Genomic DNA, 23238 nt, shown 5'->3' with positions numbered 1-23238 from the left:
CAGCGGAGACGGGAACATAGGTAGAAGCTGAGTCTCCCTGACACGCTGGAGGAGCAGGGAGAACCATGGCCGCCAGGGCCACAGAGGAGCCATCAAGATCCTGGTGGCGCAGACCGACAGGAGGTGTATCAAAGACCCGAGAATCAGAGTAAAGGGAGGGAACGCATAGAGGAACCTGCCCATTCCATCGAGAAGGCAAGCATCCTCCTCGATGCGAACCCAGGAGAACATCCTCGAGCAATATCGAGGCAACCAGTGAGTGAGGGGCGAAGCGAACAGAACTACCTGTTGGGTTCCCCACCGAACAACCACATGCCGCAGAGTCCGAGAATGGAGCAACCATTCATGCGGTCGAAAAGGGCGACTCAACGTGTCCAACAGACAATGCTGCACGCCCTGGAAAAACACCGCCCGAAGAAAGAAGCAGTGGTGTAACGTCCCCTGCCAATGACGAAGGGCTTCCCTGCAAAGTAACAGGGAACCTGTACACCCTGGCTTGGTCACAGAAATAACGCCACCGAGATGTCGGGACGCACCAGGACCCCGCAATCTTGCAACCCATAACGAAAATCCACCACGGCATTGTAAATGGCCCGGAGCTCCATCAGATTGATGCGGCTGCGACAGTCTGCACCCGACCAAGGACCCTGAGTCCGAAGGCCGTCGAGGTGCACCCCTAAGCCCATGCCGAGGAGTCCATCGGCAGAACCTTCTGATGCGGGGATACGAAGTGGTGGCCCACCAACGAAACGAGCGTGTCCAGGAGGGAGGCACCACAATGTGCTGGGAAGCGGGATCCCGATCCTGCCATCACTGAGATGCTCGGGTCCAGCGGGGAACACGAAGATGAAACCAGACGAACAGCGGGACATCACCGTGGAGACCCCTGATCCAAAAAGGATCAGCAACAGCTCAGCCGAGGCCGAAGACCGCTGAGACACCAGCTGACTCAAGCGCCGACAGGCAGCCTGCCGAGGCAGAAAAGACCGGAGGCGGACCGAGGACAGAGGGGCCACCTTCCGGCATAAACAAACAAGGGCCTCCCCCTGAGGCCGAGACAAGAAGGAGCGCAGACAAACTGGGTCCAGGTCCGCCCCGACGGACTCCCGAGACCGGGGTGGGCAGAGTCTGACCCACTCCCGTACTAGAAACTAGTGCAGGTCACGAAGGGCCAGGACTAGACGCAGAAGGGAGGATGGGAATGCCCACCGACAGAAGAGAGGCAATACTCCCAGTGCGTAGACACAGAGACACCCCTCCCGAAGGGAGGGGAGGAATCCCCAGAAGGGGAGCAACCCAGAGGCTATGCGAGAATAGTCAAAAGGACGGCCAGGAGTCGCCGAAGCCGGCGGCTGAACCCTAACCCGGCGCTGCTGCAGCTATTGCGGCTGCTGCGAAGGAGGCCGAGATAACACAAGAAAGGTATCCAGAGGGCCCCTTCGGAGAAGGAGACCAACCCACCAAGGCAGACGGGATTTAGCTGGAGGCGTCCCGAGGGGCGAAGGACCGGTCGCGGTCTGAGAGGCGGTTAGTGGCCACCGCAAGAGAGGCCTGAAGAAGCACAGAACTCACGCAAGTAAAAGCGGCGAGACGACCCTGGAGGTTCGGATCCTCAGCCACACTCTGCGCCAAGCGAGATGACGCATGGCAGGAGCAATAGAGCCGGAGCAGGGAGAGAGTCTCCTCCAGGAAACCAAACTCCGCACTACAAGATTCCGTCACGGCTGCCCGGAATGAACCGAAGAGAAAGCGGGGAAGCCTCTCAAACCGGAGCTGGAGACGCCGAGGCGCAAACCCGCAGTCGACGCCGAGGCCCAATACCTCAGCCGCTGCCGAGGTAAAACGGCCCAAGTGACGTCAAGGCACAAAGCTTCCGTCGACGGCACGAAGCCTCGGCAACGACGAGGCACCGAGCTCCAGCCGACGATGAGGCCCTCAGCCTCAGTCGACGTCGAGGCACAAGCATCAGGCGACGTCAAAGCACCAGCGTCAAATGACGCGGAGCACACGGCCGCAGCCGACGTTGAAGGTACAAAGACACACAGCCTCAGTCGACATCGAGACCCCAAGCCCCAGTCGACATTGAGTCAGAAAATCAAAGCACAAAGCCTTAGACGACGTCGAGGCACCCAGCCGCATACTACGTCGAGGCACAAGGCCTCAGGCGGTGGTGAGGCACCAAGCCGCAGTCGACGTCGCGGCACAAAGCCTCAGTCGAGGCACCAGGCCCCAGTCGACGTCGAGGCACCAAGCCCCCAGTCGACGTCGAGGCACGAAACCTTCGTCGACGTCGAGGTACGAAGCCTCCGTTGAGGCACGAAGCCTCAGTCGACGTCGAGGCACGAAACCTCCGTCGACGTCGAGGTACGAAGCCTCCGTTGAGGCACGAAGCCTCAGTCAACGTCGAGGCACGAAACCTCCGTCGACGTCGAGGCACGAAACCTCCGTCGACGTACGAAGCCTCCGTCGAGGTCGAGGCACGAAGCCTCCGTCGAGGCACGAAGCCTCCGTCGAGGCACGAAACCTTCGTCGACGTCGAGGTACGAAGCCTCCGTTGAGGCACGAATCCTCAGTCGACGTCGAGGCACGAAACCTCCGTCGACGTCGAGGCACGAAACCTCCGTCGACGTACGAAGCCTCCGTCGAGGTCGAGGCACGAAGCCTCCGTCGAGGCACGAAGCCTCCGTCGAGGCACGAAACCTTCGTCGATGTCGAGGTACGAAGCCTCCGTTGAGGCACGAAGCCTCCGTCGACATCGAGGCACGAAACCTCCGTCGACGTCGAGGCACGAAGCCTCCGTCGACGTCGAGGCACGAAGCCTCCGTCGAGGCACGAAGCCTCCGGCGGGGCACGAAGCCTCCGTCGGGGCACGAAGCCTCCGTCGGGGCACCAAGCCTCCGTCGGGGCACCAAGCCTCCGTCGGGGCACCAAGCCTCCGTCGGGGCACCAAGCCTCCGTCGGGGCACCAAGCCTCCGTCGGGGCACCAAGCCTCCGTCGAGGCACGCAGCCTCCGTCGAGGCACGCAGCCTCCGTCGAGGCACGCAGCCTCCGTCGAGGCACGCAGCCTCCGTCGAGGCACGCAGCCTCCGTCGAGGCACGCAGCCTCCGTCGAGGCACGCAGCCTCCGTCGAGGCACGCAGCCTCAGTCGACGCCGAGGCACGAAGCCTCAGTCGACGTCGAGGCACACAGCCTCCGTCGAGGCACGAAGCCTCCGTCGAGGCACCAAACCTCCGTCGAGGCACCAAGCCTCCGTCGACGGCGAGGCACGAAGCCTCCGTCGAGGCACGAAACCCCCGTCGACGTCGAGGCACACAGTCCCCGTCGAGGCACGAAGCCTCCGTCGAGGCACCAAACCTCCGTCGAGGCACCAAGCCTCCGTCGAGGCACCAAGCCTCAGTCGACGTCGAGGCACGAAGCCTCCGTCGAGGCACGAAGCCTCAGTCGACGTCGAGGGACGAAGCTCCAGTCGACGTCGAGGCACATCGAGGTTCAGAAGTCGGCACCGTACCAATGAAACTGGTAATAAAGGTGCAGCAGTGCACTCCATAAGGGCAACCTCGATATGAGTATTCCCATGAAAGGAGGCACGCTTTGAAGGTCTCGTAGAGGCGGGCACGATCGCACTCGATGCCTGGAATGCCTGAGACTCAGCCGGTGGCGTTACCGAGGTAACGCACCTAGAAGAAAGAAAGAAAGAAAAACTTACCGGGGATCGAAGCTGCACAGTCCGATTCCAACGAAGGAAAGAGGGTCCCGGCCATTCTGCTCACACGAGGTGAGCCCAGAGAGAGGCCAGGGAAGAAGAAAATACAGCTGCAGGCAAATGAGGCCTGGCCGCATGGCTGAGGCCCAAGAAGGGCCTGCCGGAGGAAAAACACAATAAAAAGTCCTTTTTTTTTTTTTTTTTTTTTTTTTTGAAACAAAGAAATACACGATCAATTAACAAACGCACAGCGACTCCCTACAAAATAAAGAAGCCGCGGTGCCAGAAAGGCACTTAGAAGAACGCAGAGAAGAGAGACAAGGTCTTTCTGGCTCAGCGGAAAACTAAGAACTGAGGACCATGAGGAGGGTATGCGCCCTCTAGTGGATCAGGAAGGCACACACATGCGTGGTGCAGTGTGCAAACTTGAAACTTCAATCAAGTTTGCTTGAAAAGCTGTCCGCGCTGGGGCTCCGTGGATGACGTCACCCACATGTGAGAATATGCTGAAAAAGGAGAACAAATTGAGACATCTGGATTTTACATGGTAGTTCTGCAACCCACTTTTTTATGACCTTGGTTTTCACACTAATGCCCTCATTTCCTTTCATTGATATGGCAAACTGTGCAAGCAAATCTCAAAGTATCCCATTCAGCAAACAGTGATCCTTCACATGTTCATCTTCTAATGTGGCATACATCATTCAGTGCAAAGAGGGATGTTACACTGGTGAATCAACTTACGTAAATATCATTAAAAATTGCAATACCAACCAGAATGTCATCTCTGTTGGCCAACACTTTGGAAAAACTGACCACTGCACCAATAATTTTATGGTAAAAATTCTAAAAGGGAACTTTAAGACAATTCAAGAAAGTAAAACCTTTGAAATTAAAATGATAAAATATTTTGACACCTACCAGACAGGACTTAACAAAGATCCAGGCTTCCTTTTTCACTACAAAGACATTTAAAACTGATTTCTCATCTCTGTCTCCTGCCCACCCACTCACCTCTCCCTATTCCTATCCCTGAAATGCTTTCATGTTTTCCTTATATATACTGACATTTGTCAACATTTGCTTATTTCTGATCTGAAGAAGGGTTACCTTTGAAAGCTCATCATAAAATGCATTTATTTCTATGGTATATATTACCTATTTTTAAAAAAACATAGTAAATGAAGGCAGTTAAAGACCTACATGGTCCATCCAGTCTGCCCAGCAGTCTCACCCTTATCTAGTAATTATTCATTTTACTTGCTAAGTTCCTCTGTGTTATCAAATTTGAGAAAAGTTTAAAAACACAAAAAATATTTTGCAGTTTATGATTTGATTTCTGCAATTATATAAATAAAATAAGGCATTCAGTGAGGTTTCTCAAGTAACGCATATTTCACAGTTGCCAAAGGGACAAAAACCTTTTAAATTTGGGTCTTTACTAGAGGCAACTTACTTGGTATTCTGCGACAATCCATAATCCTAAAAGGTAGGCAAAATTCAGCTGAAAACGTGTGTATGCGGGGGAGGGAGGGAACCACCTGTTCGATGCCACACAGTGAGGGTAATTTTATATGGAAGTGCCTAGTTTTAGGTGCTAAGAATTCATACATGGCAGTAATTGGGTACGATTATGTAAACATGGCATGTATTTTGCCTTTAGGTATACACATGGGTGGAGTTTGAGGAAGAGTACACAATTAGATGTGTAGATTATAACATTTTATAATTTATGCATGGCTTTTAGAAAGCCAGGCACGGCCATTTACACTACCTCTACAGCTGCTGTAAATAACCATGTCAGCTTCATAACCAAAACGAAAACCCGGTCAGCCTCTAATTCCATGTTTGTCAATTAAAGTATGAATTAGCTTGTGCCAAGTGTCAAAACTGCTTTAACTGTTAGCATAAGCGCATGCTACTGGCATGCTAATTCCCAAATTAGTCGAAGGAGCCCTAAATTCTATTCATTGTAAAAGGAATACTCTACCCAGTCCACAGTATACACAAGCTCCCTGAACTCATTGCAGGTGAGATGTCTTTATATTTAATCCACTCAAGTTTTTTTGTTTTTGGTTTTTTTTTAATTCTTCTGTAATATTTTTATTTCCTAGTCAATGGTTTGAATATGTCCAGACTTTATCCTTTCCATTACTTGCTTGGAATTAATTTTCTCCTGCACACAGTGTTCCTGATACAGCTACAGTAGATGAAACAAACACTGCACCCCCCCCCCCAATCCAAGCTTTACTAAGTAAGGCCCTTAACCTAGACTGGCAAAAGTTTCTCATCAGTGTTTATAACTGGGTTAATTCAGTGCATCAGATTTCTGTCACATCTTTCTATTCATCTAGTAAGTCAATCTTATCTGTACTCTTCTCCTCCACCAATTCCAGACTCCATTCCTTCCATCTTGCTGTGTCCTATGCCTGGAAAAGACTTCCTGAGTCAATACTAGAAAAGGACACGGGGACAATGCCAGCTGCGGGAAACCTGAGAGAACATCTAATCCAGCTCCACAGGGAGAACATCTTTAAATATACCAGAGACTTTTCCATTCTATGGACTTTCACAACAAAATTCAAATTTCTGACCAACTGACTTTCCCGCCAAAATTCAAATTGGTGGACTGCCCTGTTCCAAATCAGGTCAGTGAACCCACTATTTCCAAAGTCATACGGCAGACTTCAGAGCATACCCTGAAGAAGGCCACAGCATTGTGGTTAAAACGTCGGTTTCTACCTGACAAAGACGCAGCAAGACATAGAAACCTGTCCCCGCAAGTTTTGTTGCTGTCCCTGACCCATTCCCGTAAGCTCTGCCTTAACGGCACAGACCTCGAACACTTATGATTTTAAAGTGTTAAAGGTTTGAGGCTTGTGCAGATGAGGACAGAGCTTGCAAAAATGGGGCGAGGACAAGACGGAAAAATGCGTTCCTGTGGGGACAGGGAAAAATTTTTTTCTGTGTCATTCTCTAGTCAAATACATCAAAAACCTGGCTAGAGGGGTGGTGTGGGGTGAAAACTGTAAAAAATTGGCTCAACTTGGGGCTGGTGTTGCTGGCTTCCTGGTGTTATCACTTCATAGCTGTTTGGCTACTTTTTGTTTCTGTTATTGTTGCTGTGTTTCGAGGCTTCCTTATATCAAGCACCTACCAAGTCCGTTTTAATCACAATCTCTCTAACACATGGAGCAATCCATCTGGCATGCCACAGGGATCACCACTATCCCCTTTGCTCTTCAATGTTTACATGTCCTCATTGGGTGCACAACTGTTCCAACTGGGGATAAAACTATTTAGCTACACTGACGACTTCACGATAATTATCCCATTCACCAACTCTGTCTCAGAAGTCACCCTCAAAGCAACAGAAGTTTTAAACCGGATGGAGCAATGGATGACGAAATTCAGACTAAAACTAAACTCAGAGAAAACAAAATTTTTCATAGCATCGCCACACCCACTTGACACTAAAGCACCAATGTGCATCAATAACCTTAGTTATCCCATTCAACCCACTATGAAGATATTGGGAGTAACACTAGATCAGAGTCTGACCATGAAAGACCAGGTAGACTCCTTGATTAGAAAAGTCTTTCTCACCCTCTGGAAGCTTCGGTCCATCAGAGCTTACTTTGATGTCTCATCATTTCGAATTCTGGTATAATCCCTTATACTGAGTCAACTCGATTATTGTAACATCGCCTACTTGGCCCTCCCCCAGAAGAATATGTGGTGATTGCAACTAATACAAAATGCAGTGGTTAGACTTCTTTGTGGACCGAAGAAGTTTGATCACATAACACCTTCCTACCGACTTCTACATTGGCTGCCGATGGAGGCACGTGTAAAATTCAAGTTTGGTTGTTTTTGCTTCAAGGTACTTTATGGCTTAGCCCCTAAATATATAACAGACCTTTTCTCTTTCACAGCCAATAGACACAAGCGAAGCTCTCACCCGAACTTTGTTTCCCCACCGGTTAGAGGTTGTAAATTTAAAAGTCATCACCAATATCTTTTCTCACATCAAGCAGCACTATGGGGTAAAGACCTAGAACAATTACTCGTGCCTACTACCTTTAGGGATTTCAGGAAATGCCTAAAAACACATCTGTTCCTGAAATACTTAGGAAAGCAACCTATACAATCTTAGTCCTCAACAAACGAACTCTAGAACTATCAATCACTAAGTCTGTACTTTGTTTATTCCATTCAATCTGTAACATTTCTAATCATTGTAAACCGCATAGAACTTCACGGTGCTGCGGTATATAAATTGTTATTATTATTATTATAGTGGCATGATGCCATTGCTTGTAACTCATTTCAAGTTGATTTAAATAAAGCTAAATTTAAAAAAAGCCCACCTTTGTGAGGCTGCTATTAACTCTTAATCCCCTATTCACCTGCTCAGTACCCAGGTCTGTTTTTAATTATTCCCATAATAAATAATTCCATAATCCCTCATTTTTCCTCTTTGTCTTTCTGGAATAGATTGTAAACTGTGTCAAATGGGGACAATTGCTTATGTGTTTTGTGTACAGCACAATAGAAATCACATATAATAGGTGTGGAGGGGCATAATAAAAAAAAAAGTCTAAGTCCCCTTTTGGCCTAAGGTCTTAAACGTTGAAAGTAGAAGCAGGGAAACTGTCCATTATAAAAAAAAACCATCCAAAAGGAGATTTTTTTTTATAATGGCCTGCCTCTACGTTCAGCTGTTTAAACGCCCAGACCACCACTACATCTACACTAACACCATATCATCAACCTAAAAAAAGCCTAACTCCCAAACGCCCAAAACAAGAGCTTTTAGGCGAAGGAGGAGCAGTCCTTTGCCTAAAAGCTGGATTCTGTAACCGGTGTCTGTCAAAAACAACACTGGTTACAGAATCCCCCCCTACAAAGATCCGGCAGGAGGGAGCCCAAGCCCTCCTGGCCCGCGGCACCCCGACTCCCCGATTATGTTCGGGGCAAGAGGGAGCCCAAGCCCTCTTGCCCCTGCGGCACCCCGACTCCCCGATTACGTTCGGGGCAAGGAGGAGCCCATGCCCTCTTGCCTCTCCCTCCGCCGAATCCGATGGGGCCAGAAGGGAGCCCAAGCCCTCCTGGTCCTGCAATCTCCAACCCCCCTCCCCCCCACGATCTGGTCAGGAGGGAGCCAAGCCCTCCTGGCCTGGTGACACCCCTTAATCCCCACCCCCCACTAAAATACAGGCAGGAGGGATCCCAGGCCCTCCTGCCCTCGAAGCAACCCCCCCCACAACCGGCCCCCTTGAACCCCCAATCGCCCCCCGCGACACCCCCGCCGACCCGCCCTCCCCGTACCTTAAAATTGTTGGTCGGACTGACGGGTGCCAAGCCCGTCCGTCCGACAGGCCAGCCAGCTCCTGATTGACCCAGGCAGCTCAAATCCCGCCCACAGGTGGGGCTTGAGGTGCCTGTGCCAACCGGAATCGGCCCAGTTGTCTTAGGCCCCTCCTGTGGTACAATATTACATGTTAAGCCCCATTTAAATCAATATAAAGGTCGTCTTTTCCTTATAATGACTGGGATAGCCATCCAGACGATCACTCGAAAATGGAAAAACTGTGATCGTTTAAATTTTTCGTTCTGGTGGGCAAGTCTTTGCTCTAGTTATAGATATGAAGGAATAAATACTGAGAATTTGGGGCAAGGTAATATATCTAAATTGATATGGGGCCCATTGGCATCTTATGTCACTTTATTATAATTGTTTGTTGACTGTAAATCAATTTTTTGTTTACTTTGGTACATATCCAAGGAAGCGTGAGAGGGGGTTATTTATGTTTTAAATTGATTTTTGAATATTCACACTTGGGATGGGTGGTAAGATATCAATATTCAGAATAGGGTAAGGTTTTTATGGCAATATATGTTTTTGTGTTTACTGAATGATTATTGGATGGGTGGGTGGGGAAAATGGTTGATTATGAACGTGTGAAAGTTGAATGTGCTTTTGTCGTATTATTATATGTTGCATTTGTTGTATTGCACTGTTGAAGTTTTGAAAATTAATAAAGAATTATAAAAAAAAAAGAAGGCTTTTGGGTTAATTTTATAAAGTCATGACTGTGTAAATGGCCTTTCATAAAAAAATACCAATCAGTGTAAAAATACTCGCTTTGACATGTGGGCCTAATGGTGATCCCTGTTGGCCTCTAATATCTTGGAAGAGTTTTGAGCTTCCTTTAGCCAGCTGTTTCTCCTCCAGGTGCAGTTCAGCTTGAGAGCAGGGAAGAAAAACAGCTGGTCGAAGCTCAAAACTCTATCCGTTTTAGTATTCTGGGGGCTTCTACTCTTTAATAAGCAAAGTTCTTGATTCAATAAACGGTACCCACAGATAGATGCTGGGATATTCCACACTAAGATATTATTTTGTAAAGGATGCCCTGCACGGAGTGTCCTTTTTATAGAATACTTGCTTAGCATGCATTTGGGCGTCCTATACAGAATCCAGAAAAAAAAATGCTTTATAGATAGTCATTTCAAAAGGAAAAAGTATGGACACACAACGCCTCCCAATGATTTGGAGGGTTTGAATTAGAGAATGATACGGGGACAAATTTTTCCTCGTCCCTGCGGGAACTCATTTTCCCATCCTGGCGAGTTCTTTTCCTGTCCCTGCCCCATTCCTGCAAGCTGCACGTCCTCATCTGCACAAGCCTCAAACACTTACAATCATAAGTAGCAACATTCTAGAGCTCAGTTTGTGATTTCATAATGCTCATTCCACCAATGTCTAAGCTCCGTCCTCATCTGCACAAGCCTCAAACATTGTAAAATCATGTGTAGCAACATTCTAGAGCTCAGATTGTGATGTCATAATGCCTCATTCCACCAATGCCTAAGCTCTGTCCTCATCTGCACAAGCCTCAAACCCTTTAAAATCATAAGTGTTCAAGGCTTGTGCGGTTAAGGCAGAGCTTACAGGAATGAGGCAGGACAGGGAGATTGAGTTCCTGCGGGGACAGGGACAAATTTGTCCCCATGTCATTCTCTAGTTTTAATTTCCAACAGACCTCTTGTGGTTCTTGTCTTGTGGGAGAAATCATTCTAATGAGGTGCTGGGAACACAAAAGAAAATGGGAAAGACACATGTTGAAAGACTGTGTTTGAACAAAACCAGGAAACATTAAGCAACCAAGCAGCGGAAATGGTTTCCACAGATGCATTTTATGTAACAAACAGGTCTGGTCCTTCAGATGGCATTAGGTGAGATAATGTGCGAAGGGAACTTACTGTTGGCTATGTTGGACGCTGTGTAACTGTCCGCCATTCCTGAGACCTGGCTGGTAATGCTGATCTCACTTGCCCGCCGGTATCCCCTGAAGTTGGGGGCTGCTATGGGGGAAGAGGGGGACGATTTTTCCATGAAGACGGCACCATGAGACTGAACAACATCTGCTACAAAGCCAAAACAGGAGGGAAAGGGAGTGGGAGACCCAAAAAAATTAGACCAACTTTAAAACAGGATGAGACAGACTGATAGAGAAGAGTGTGAAGACAGTGGAAGAAATGAAAGCCAGTCCACGAATGTAAATCTTTCAAAATTCATTTGAAGAGATACATTTCATCTGACTTCAAAATGAAGACAAGAGGGAGACTGGGCAAATCAAGCTCCGCATTGATTTTCCTCCGTTTGTGACAGTGGAAAGATGATTGGAAACATTTGATGGAAACAATATAAAATGTACATTATATAGACTTTAAGAAGTTGGTTTGTTTAGTAACCTTTAGTGATACGAATCAATTAGCAACATGCAGCCTTTCCACTGTAATGTGACAGGAAGCCCCATTTTGCTTGATATCGGAAATGAAACATCCAGGTCAGAATGTGTTCATTTCCAGCAGTGTTTCAGAAAAGGTTCCCCCATGTACAGCCTGTTCTCTAAAACAGGGGTTTCCAACCCTATCCTGGAGGACCACCAGGCCAATCGGGTTTTCAGGCTAGCCCTAATGAATATGCATGGAGCAGATTTGCATGCCTGTCACTTCCATTATATGCAAATCTCTCTCATGCATATTCATTAGGGCTAGCCTGAAAACTCGATTGGCCAGGACAGGGTTGGGAACAGGAGTGCATGTGTATTTGATGGCATACACAATTGAAGTAGACATTTGAGAAATATACATTTTGATTAAAAAAAAAAAAACAAAAAACGAATGGTATGATAGCTTCCAAGTGTAGCTGCCCCATTTTACACATGAAATGCCACTACAATTTTAGTTTGTTTTTATTTTGGAGGGAGAAACGAACAGGGGATTAAAGAGAACAACTACCGTAATCCTTTATGTAAAGCCCTGGTCAATATGCAGTTTTTAAAAAAAATCTCTGCATAGCTGTGAGGTGCTGTAAAAGCTGAGGGATATATTCCCCCCTAGATGGTTATTCCCTTAGATTTTTGTGCCACCCACTCTCTGCCCAAACCATACCCCCTTAATCTCTGTAGGTATGGTGGAGCTCCAAATGGAAATAGTGGTTTCCGAAAATCACTAATTATACTTTTATACCATCCACACATGGGAAAACTGCCACTTCTAAAATAATGGCTTTAGCGACAGAGTGACAGCAGAGAAAGGTGAGGAGTGGCCCAGCACTAGAGCTGCTGTCTCGGCACCCAGAGATTGTGGGATCAAGTCCAAGAGCTGCTCCTTGTGACCCTGGGCAAGTCATTTAATCCTCCATTGTCCCAGGTACAAAATAAGTACCTGCATATATGTAAACCACTTTGAGTGTGGTTGTATATTCAAATCCCAATCCCTTTCCCTACCAAATAAAGTGATCAGATCTGTAACAGGGCAGACCGGATGCTCCCTTTTGGTCTTTACCTGCTGCCATTTATTCTGCTACTGTGTGGCAGACAATAGGATGGAGACATTTTTCCAGCTGACTAACCACTGGAAGCTGATTAAAAAAAAACCCCAACTTTTTAATGAATGGGTATTAGTGTTTCAAGCTATAAACTTCTTTCAGCTTACTGGTTACAAATCACTATTTTTATATGCTGAGTCTTAATGCATTTTAATGTGGAGTAAACCAGGGTAATTTCCCCAGCAGCTGGCATCTGTGAGCTCCATCTCTCCCCTCCCTCCCTTTCCAATACCAGTCAGTGAGAGGCAGGATGCTGGGTTACATGGATCTCTGGTATGACATACAATGGCAGCATTAATTATGCTGACTAGTATTTTAGCCCGTTACATTAACGGGTGCTAAAAGTCTGGTCGGCTCTCGTAGTCCCTTGCCACTGCCCCCCCTTTCCCTTTCCGCGGTCCCGACTCCAAACCTGCCGACTCCAGCAGCGTCTGCAGCACTGTACACACGCTGCTTCGGGGCCTTCTACGGCCCCGAAGCAGCGTGTGTAGAGCGATGCAGACGCTGCTGGAGTCGGGACCGCGGGAAGGGAAGGGAAGGGGCGGCAAGGCGAAGAACTTACTTTTACCAGAGCAGGGAGTCCAGCGCTGGCGGCCAGTCCTGCCGGCGAGTGTAGTTAGGTGCTGTAAGGCTGGGGACCCGTGCATGCGCACTCCTGCCACCACGGACCTACATCTCACGGAACAGGGACAATGGAACACGCAGGTGAGTGCGCATGCGCAGCTAGGGTTTTATTATATAGGATGCCAGCTCCTGTGAGAATCAGTCTGAGTATTTTGCATTCCTTTGCAATGACTTTTCACAGTGACCTGAAATCCCATTTTTTGTCCCCACCCCCAGCTCCATTATGGAAAACAAGAGCATTAAAACATGCACTGCAAAATAACCCAATTTTTAGTCAATGGGAACAAGAGAATAATAAAAATATGCCAATATGGGCATTTGAGAGTTTTGGGGGGGGAAGCAGAGAATCTATTATGCAGAACACAAAGCCCCCTATTTATTAATACTAGGTGCGCTAGCGTTTTTAGCATGTGCTAACCATGCGCTAAATGAAAAATACTAACACAAGCTCTATGGAGGCGTTAGCGTTTAGCGCGTGCGGCATTGTAGCGCATGCTAAAACCGCTAGCGCACCTTAGTAAAAGGAGCTCTTAGTGCACGATGACATCATAATTGCACGATAAGGAAGTCATTTTAAAACCATATTGCACGTGGAAATGGCCACCTTTACACATGTGGATACCTTCAGGAAGCAGAGTTTTCAAGAGGGTAGTGTTTGGGCAATATATGCATATTTTAAAATATGTCCATGCCAGCATTTGCACCTGCTCCGAGGCATGCAACAGTGCCAGTTACCTGCTCGTCTGGACCTGGAGTCTATGCCAGTGACTCAGAGAGCAACTGTGCTAACTGTTGTAGTTTCTCGACCGCCTCAAAAGATTCACGCAGCTGCTCAATTGATTTCTCTTGATAAATATCAGCAAATGCACAAGTATATGCCAGTAACTACACCTGGGTATTGCAAGATCACTAGCTATAGGTGTATTTGCCAGCATTTACTTGTCAATAGCACTGAGTGATGTCACTTTCTCTGCATGTGCAGGTTTCTAAAACTGTCACTCCTACTTGACATCTTGGTCAATATATGTGTTTTTACTGGCAGCCACATGCCTAGTCTACAAAAGGTGCTGCTATCAGCACAATATTTTATAAAACAATGGGGAAAATGTGGACATCCCATTTCCCACAGAGCAGCTTCTATGCAAAATGGGGCTTCATGCGTTAGTCATCGAGGGCCGAAGTATTTTGAACAGCTAGTTAACCAAATGAAAAATTAAGTAAATGATCCACAGTAAATAAGATCTAAGGATCAAGTACTTCTGTGAAAGGCAGGATTTTATTAAATTTAGCTAAAATACTTTTTCTCTTTGAAATAAAAGGGACAAGATTCCAGTTATTTTTGCAAGTACTGTATTGGAAAAAACATTTCTGGTCAAATACCCAAATATACTGAAGCCCATGAATCAGAACACTGGCCCAATACCAGCTTCTTACAAAGCCCTGGCAAGAGGAAGATGCCGGCAGTAGATAAACAAAAACGCAGGCACAAATTGCATATAGGACAGACCACATCTTTTAGGGGGGCTCTAAATTTTGCAAACCCCTTTTAGAAAACAGCACAAGAGGTTTTTAGCTCTGGCTGGCATGCTGCATGCTCTGTGCTGCTCTGATGCGCATAGGAACTCTATGACCGTTGGAGCAGTGCAGATTCAGTGCAGATTCAGATTCAGTACAGATTCAGCATGCTGGCTAGTGCTAAAAACCTCTTGTGCAGGGTTCAGTTTGGCGACTTTAGAGATCCAATGTGACCAGTCTGTAAACATCTCTCCCTTTGGCCATAAGCATGTTGGCAACTTTGCAAATTGTCAGTTTCAAAAGAAACGGAGAACCAGGTCTGTGTGCATAACATAAGTCATGATCACGGACTGTAGCATATGTGCCAAGATGACAACTTAACTGGAAACAGATTCCCATCAACAAAATCCAAATATATTGCTAAACAAACAAATTAATTGGAAAATATGGCATACAGGTTGCTGCTAACTACGGACTAAATAATGAAAACAATTCAAGCATTTAATAGCAGTGCTGAATGCATAAATCCTTTTTGAAAAATGACAGTGTTTCTGTGCAGAACCATTATGGATTAGATTAAGTAAATGGCACCCAATTAAGAGTGCCAAAAAAATTGAGCATCAAGCACTAGAACTCTGAGATGGATGCCATTTGTGGAATAGCAAGTAGAACTGGGATCTGCACACAACTTTTGCCATGAGGAATTATGCCAACTGAAACCTGGTGTAAATTAGTGCTGTCCAATTCAGGAAAAATTGTTTGATTTGTTTTGCCAATTAAATCAATTTTTCAATTCGATACAGTTTGATTCAATTTCTATGACATAGCGGACTAAGTTGATGTGAGTAAAAATTCTCCTTTATATTACCCTGATGGTATTATACTCACTGTACATTATAAATTACAAATACAAATTAAAAAAATGGAACATAAGCTATTTTATTGAAAGGACTTAAAACATTTTTAGTTCTCCGAGGTGAGCACCTCCTTTCCCAGGTCCTGACCTCAGAAAGAAGATTTTGGTCTCTGACAGTTGGTCAAAAATGTATTAAAATTAGTCTAATAAAAATATATCATTTTAATTCTAAGTTATATTTATTAACCTTTATAAACTAGGGTACCACAATACTTTATCCTGAATTAAAAATAATTTTTTTCTACCTTTATGATCTGGCCATTCACTTTTCTGGTTTCTGCTTTCCTACATCTTAAGTCTCGTCATGATTTTTCTCTCTTCCTTTTCCTTTCAGCTTTCTTCAATTTATTTTTCTACCTCTATGTCCAGATTTAACTCATTCTTACTATCTAGACTTCAAGTTCCTTTTTTTTTTACAGTCTACTGACAGCTTTCCATCTCTTTCCCTCACCCTGGCTCCCCTATTTTACTTCTCCTTATTCCCAGTCTTTCACTAACTATGCCCACTTTCTCTCCCCCTTCTGTACATTGTTTGCCCCATATATCTGCCTTTTCTTTTCCCTTCCACCATTATCTCTTTCTTTCCTGTCTCTCCCACAAATATCTGCTAATTTCTCTCCTCTTCCATCCAGCATCCAACCCCTTCTATACAGCATCTGCTTCCTCTCTCTCCCTTTCCATCCAGTATCTCCATATTGCATTTCCCCTTCCACAAGTATCTCCCTCCTGTCTCTTCCCCCTTCCATATAGTCTGCCCTCTCTCCCTTCACTTCTCCCTTCCTCCAGCCTCTTCCATCCAATCTTCTTTCTCCCACCTTCTATACAGCTTATTCCTCCTCCTTCTCACTAAAGACATTTCTCTTTCTCGATGCGTTTGACTCCTAATTGTCCTTTTAAGGACTATCCAGTATTTAGAAGGAATCTTAATAACCCCACTCCCTTTCCTATTGTTCTTCTCCCTTACATGTTCTCTTTTTCTTTACATATTGTAGTTCCAGCCCTCCTTTCCCGCTTGTCTCTGTTCGTTAATTTTTTTGTTAGTTTATTAGTCCTTAAAAGCTAGTATTTGCCCTAGTGTTGTTGTGTGTTTTTTTTAAATTGTATTTTAGTCAGTAGATGGTTTTAACATTTTTGTACACCGCCTAGAAGGTTTGATTAGGTGGTATAAGAAATTTTAAATAAACTTGAAACTCACATTCCATCCAGAATCTTCCCACTTCTAAAGAGAATCTTCCTTCTCTCTCTCCTCCACCCCAAACCATTTCCATCAGTTTCTGTCCCCCTCCTCCTACCCCAGTGTCTACCCCTCTCTCCCCCATCATCTGCCCCTCCCACCCACCCCATATCCACCAGTTTATACCCCTCTTTCTCCTACCCCACATCTACCAGCGACTGCCCCTAGCACCCCCACCACTGCTGCTGCTCTGCCCTGGAAGAAGTGACATTGGAGAGGGAAGGCCAGCAGCTGCAGGTCAGGTCAGAAAGGAAGAGAAATAGCCATATACAGCAGCTTGTCAGGGAACCAACGAGAGGGAATGCCACTCTGGATCTAATCCTTAATGGGCTAAGAGGACCTGCAAAGGAGGTGGAAGTAGTGGAACCGTTGGGAAACAGCGATCACAATATGATCAAGTTCAAAGTTGAAGTAGGAATATCAAAGGGAAAGAGAACCACAGTGACAACTTTTAACTTCAAGAAAGAAAACTACGAAGCGATGAGAGTAATGGTAAGGAAGAAACTTAGAACAGCTCAAAGAAATTGCAGACTGTAGAGCAAGCCTGGTCTTTATTCAAGGACACGATGAGCGAGGCGCAAAATCTGTATATTCTCAGATTTAGAAAAGGATGCAAAAAGAGTTGAACAAAAGACCCGGCATAGATAACTAAAGAAGTGAAGAAAGCAATAAGAGGTAAGAAGAATTCATTCCAGAAATAGAAAAAGGACAAAACCGAGGAAAACTGGAAAGCATCAAAAAGAATGTCACCGCGTGGTTAGAAGAGCAAAAAGAGAATATGAAGAGAGGCTAGCCAGGGAAGCACAAAATTTCAAACCGTTCTTCAGATATGTTAAAGGGAAGCAACCGGCAAGGGAGGAGGTGGGACCGCTGGATGACCGAGATAGGAAAGGAGTGGTGAAGGAGGAAAAAGAAGTGGCAGATAGACTAAATATGTTCTTTTTGTCAATATTTACAAAAGAGGACGCATCCAACATGCCGGAACCTGAAAAAATCTTCATAGGAGATCAAGCAGAAAAATTAACATCCATAGAGGTAAGCCTTGAAGATGTACATAAGCAGATAGATAGATTAAAAACCAACAAATCTCCGTGTCCGGACGGAATCCACCCTAGGGTATTGAAAGAACTAAAGGAGGAAATAGCGGAACTACTACAGCAGGTTTGCAATCTATCCCTGAAAACAGGCGTGATCCCGGAGGATTGGAAGATAGCAAATGTTGCGCCCATCTTTAAAAAAGGATCAAGAGGTGACCCGGGGAACTACAGACCAGTAAGTTTGACTTCGGTTTCGGGGAAGATGGCGGAAGCGCTGATAAAAGACAGCATCAATGAGCATCTAGAAAGGAATAAACTGATGAAAACAAGCCAACATGGCTTGTGCAAGAGAAGATCGTGCCTAACAAACTTATTGCACTTCTTCTAAGGAATTAAAAAACGAATGGACAAAGGGGACCCCATAGACATCGTATGCTTAGATTTCCAAAAAGTCTTTGACAAGGTACATGAACGCCTACTACGGAAACTGAAGAACCATGGGGTGGAAGGAGACGTACATAGATGGATCAAAAATTGTTTGGCGGGTAGGAAGCAAAGGGTAGGAGTGAAGGGCTACTACTCTGACTGGAGGAGGGTCACGAGTGGTGTTCTTCAGGGGTTGGTACTTGGACTGCTGCTGTTCAATGTATTTATAAATGATCTAGAAACAGGGATGAAGTACGAAGCAATAAAATTCGCAGACGACACCAAACTATTTAGTGGAGTTGGGACTAAAGAGGACTGTGAGGATTTACAAAGGGACCTGAACAAACTAGAAGAGTGGGCGACGAGATGGCAGATGAAGTTTAATGTAGAGAAATGTAAAGTCTTGCATGTAGGAAACAGAAACCCGAAGTACAGCTATACGATGGGAGGGCTGGTAATGGGTGAAAGTACCCTAGAAAAGGACTTGGGGGTAATAGTAGACAAGACAATGAAGTCGTCGGCACAGTGCACAGCGGCCTCTAAGAAGGCGAATAGAATGCTAGGTATTATCAAGAAAGGTATTACAACCAGAACAAAAGAAGTTATCCTGCCGTTGTATCAGGCAACGGTGCGCCCGCATCTGGAGTACTGCGTCCAATATTGGTTGCCATACCTTAAGAAGGATATGGCGATACTCGAGAGGGTCCAGAAAAGAGCGACACGATTGATAAAAGGTATGGAAAACCTTTTATATGCTGAAAGATTAGAGAAACTGGGGCTCTTTTCCCTGTAAAAGTGGAGGCTTAGAGGGGACATGATAGAGACTTACAAGATCATGAAGGGCATGGAGAAAGTGGAGAGGGACAGATTCTTCAAACTTTCGAAAACTACAAGAACGAAAGGGCATTCGGAAAAATTAAAAGGGGACAGATTCAGAACCAATGCTAGGAAGTTCTTCTTCACCCAAAGGGTGGTGGACGCCTGGAATGCGCTTCCAGATGGTGTGATAGGACAGAGTACGGTCTTGGGTTTAAAGAAGGAATTAGATGATTTCCTGAAGGAAAAGGGGATAGAGGGGTATAGATAGAGGATCACTATACAGGTCCTGGACCTGATTGGCCGCTGCATGAGCGGACTGCTGGGCATGATGGACCCTTGGTCTGACCCAGCAGAGGCACTGCTTATGTTCTTATCCATATCCATATCCATACCCCCCCCTAGGAGCTGCGTTCCACAGAAATTAAGACACTGCTTATAGAATAAGTTTGTAAGTCATTTACATATGGAATTACACATTAGTGCCAATTACTAATGCTTGCTGATGCCAATTATTGTCAATTCAGCACCAATTAGCTAATTTAGTTATGCACAAAAATGATCCCTGCATGCTCAATATTTAGCTCCCTTTAAAGAATTTGGAGGTAAACGTGCACATAAGGAGAGGAGGGTTGCTCTCTAGATAACTTATATGAATATGTACGCCTACTACTACTGGTGCTTTACTATCACGGTCAAGTCTCTGCTACTATTGGTTGGAGAAACCAAACAAACCAATCTCTGGCCCCTCCCACAAATTTGTTATGTTGTGCAAAATATTGGTTAGGCCAGTGTTTTTCAACCGCTGTTCCGCGGCACACTAGTGTGCTGCGAGATGTTGCCTGGTGTGCCGTATGGTCAGGGCCGCCATCAGGGCAGTACCACCAGTCTAGGGAGAGGGGCGGTCCGCCCCACGTGGACAGGAGAGAGCTGGACGGAGGACCCGCGGAGTTCAATACATCTCGAGCCGCGAGGCTCGTCTTCTGTTCCTGCCTGCCCTGCAGCTAACATATAGCCGATCGCAAGCGTTCCCCGATGTCAGCGCTGACGTCGGAGGGAGGGCTTAAGCAAAGCCTGCCCTCCGACGTCAGCGCTGACGTCGGAGAATACTTCCGTTCGGCTATTTGTGCGCGGCAGGGCAGGCAGGAAGCAGAAGACAAGCCTCGCGGCTTGAGCTTCGTTTTGCTGAGAAAGTTGCAAAGATGGGCTGGGAGGCAAACACGGAACACAAAAGGGGGGAGGGAGTGCGTTTTGGACACAAGGCATGAACTTGGGAGAGAGGAAGGGAGGGAAAGAGATGCTGAGGTGGGGGAGGGAATGGGTTTTTGGACACAGAAGGCATGGACTTGGGAAAGAGGAAGGGAGGGAAAGAGATGCTGAGGTGGGGGAGGGAATGCGTTTTTGGACACAGAAGAAATGGACTTGGGAGAGAGGAAGGGAGGGAAAGAGATGCTGAGGTGGGGGAGGGAATGCGTTTTTGGACACAGAAGAAATGGACTTGGGAGAGAGGAAGGGGGGGAAAGAGATGCTGAGGTGGGGGAGGGAATGCGTTTTTGGACACAGAAGAAATGGACTTGGGAGAGAGGAAGGGAGGGAAAGAGATGCTGAGGTGGGGGAGGGAATGAGTGTTTGGACACAGAAGGCATGGACTTTGGAGAGAGGAAGGGAGGGAAAGAGATGGTTGTGTACACGGGGAATAGAAGAAAGGAGAATTTTTGGTCATAGGGAGGGAGTGAGGTACAGATAGTGGCATACCAGGGGGGGGGGGGCGGTCTGCCCCACCCCGGGTTTACGTCCCAAGGGGGTGCACAGCTGGCCACCCTCCAGTGTTGTCCCTAGGCTGGCAAACTGCGGCTCTTTAGCCACTTGAGTGCCACCGCCGCCAACGGTGTTGTTGGCGGTGGCAGCATTATAAAATACTTTCTTTGTGTTTATTTGATTCCTATTCAAGAGAATTACTTTATATATAGTCAATATATAGAGTTAAATTTTTAAACATTTTCTAATGGTGGTGTGCCTCGTGATTTTTTTCATGAAACAAGTGTGCCTTTGCCCAAAAAAGGTTGAAAAACACTGGGTTAGGCCATAGCCCCAGTAGCCCGCCCCATTCTGTTGAGGTGTGACCAGATAACCTAAGCTTATGCATAAGGTCTACATGATGTGATGCTGTCTAAGATAAGACAGGGATTTAATGCATGCTAGGACATTTTAATCAAACTATGGATACAATTTCAAATCTTGATCTGTTAGTCACTCACAGCTTGCACTAAAGGAAGAGAAGAGCCACTGACAGGAGAGAGAAACCCCAGGATGAAGATGTGGGCAGTAAATGTTGCCTCCTGTGGTACAGCAGCCCTATTAACAAGAGATGCTGCAAGGCAGAGAATTAGGATGATGGCAGCCGAGACAATTTGCTCTGCGAGAACCAGATATTTTTAATGTGAAATTACCAGAAAAGCAGAAACAAGAAGTCTGACTCTCAGGCAAGGGTGTTATATTTTTAGATTAGAACTTGTTTCCACAATGAGCTGCCTAAAAAAAATACTGTAAAAGCAAAAGGTCAAAGCTGATAACAACTACAGATGGGAATAATTATTCAAGGATCTGTGTGCGTGCCTGGCATATCAATGCTCTCCGAGTTTTCTGCAGCAGCTTCATCTACAGGAGATGGTTAAGAAGAAAACAGAACATAAATGCAAGGCCTCTGTGAGCCAGCCCAATGGCTGATGCAAGTGTTAGTAAGGGGAAAATCTTCTCAGAAAGAGAACATATTTCACCTCTTGCACTATAGCCATGGCTTGAAAACTGCTTGTAGAAGATAATAAAGCTTCATTTCAATTGCTGCTGCCTGAGGCAGACAGGTTTGGAAGCTATCACATACTTTTACATATGTGCAAGGCAACCATTTGGCAAAGAATCTTAAGAACTGGCTCCAGCGAGCTGACCTAACAATATTTTGTCCTTGTTATGGGGGAGATTTTTTGGTTTGTTTCAGACATTCATTTTAATTAAAGTCTAGCACAAATTAGAACTTTTTTAACACAAGCAAATTGTTATTGTATGTTAATTCATAGGTTAATATGCATTAAATTGATTTTGTGCACACTAAGGGATCCTTTAACTAAACGGCATTAAGCAGCTAACATGGAGTTACCATGTGGTAGACAGAAATGTGGACCCACACTGTTTCCTTTGTTAAAAAGGTAGCCCATGTTAGTTGTTTAATGCAAGAGTGGGCTAGATCTGGGCATGACATGGTCAGGTGGAGGAGTGGCTGGATGTGACAGCTAGTGCAACAGTTATTACTGTGCTCTAGCTGTCAGGAATGGCAGGAGCGCAGCTGAACTTCCCTCACTTCAACAGAATGCAGTAAGTACAGCTGCACTTTTGGTAATCTCTTAGCACAGCTTCTGGAAGACAAAGTGCCGCAATAGCACAGCTTCTGGCACTTCCGACTGGTTTGCTTTTCCCACATTTAAGAACCCCTTCCCAATCAGGTAAGTGTGTTCGCTGGCTTTGCTTAAGTTTCCGCCATCTTGGAATCCACTGGCATCCTGCATTAGCTGCTTTTTTAAGGCAAGAGACAGAAGCACATGTTTGCACCACTGTCAACGGCACAATAAATCTCACATTAGCTAAATTACTACATTTTAGACTACCACTAGGGGTCATCGGTGCCATTTTACAAGACAGTGCTGATCTGTGTGGCAGTAAAAGGTCAACAATGCTGCCTGGGCAGCCCTATACTACCAATGGAGCCCTAACATTCACTTAGCATAAAGACAGAATATCAAACATGTTTTTGCAGACATGGAGGCAGTGGCGTACCAAGGGGGAAGCGGGGGGGGGGGGGGAGGTCCACCCCGGGTGCATGGCTTGGGGGGGTGCACAGCCAGCCAGTCCGGGTCCTTCTGCCCTTCCTTTCCCCCGATCCGCGCCTGCAATCTTACCTCCCTGCTGCTGCTGCTGCTAATCGCCGACATGAATTCTTCTTTCCCATGTCAATTCTGATGTCGGAGAGGACGTTCCGGGCCAGCCAGACAGTGATTGGCTGGCCCGGAACGTC

The 23238-nt window shown here is 46.2% G+C and overlaps 1 protein-coding gene across 7 annotated transcripts in view; it reads right to left on the bottom strand.

Moving 5' to 3' along the window:
* PITPNM2 (phosphatidylinositol transfer protein membrane associated 2) overlaps positions 1-23238 on the bottom strand; it is a 489035-nt gene that overhangs the window by 25306 nt on the left and 440491 nt on the right. For all 7 annotated transcript variants that reach the window (XM_033953942.1, XM_033953939.1, XM_033953943.1 and 4 more), the window contains one exon: positions 10972-11136. In XM_033953942.1, coding sequence (XP_033809833.1) covers positions 10972-11136 — 165 coding nt within the window. The remainder of the gene's footprint in view (positions 1-10971; positions 11137-23238) is intronic.

The sequence above is a fragment of the Geotrypetes seraphini genome, chromosome 8 (assembly GCF_902459505.1).
Source record: "Geotrypetes seraphini chromosome 8, aGeoSer1.1, whole genome shotgun sequence".
NCBI classification, from domain to species: Eukaryota; Metazoa; Chordata; class Amphibia; order Gymnophiona; family Dermophiidae; genus Geotrypetes; species Geotrypetes seraphini.
This window is presented reverse-complemented; position numbering and strand designations above follow the sequence as displayed.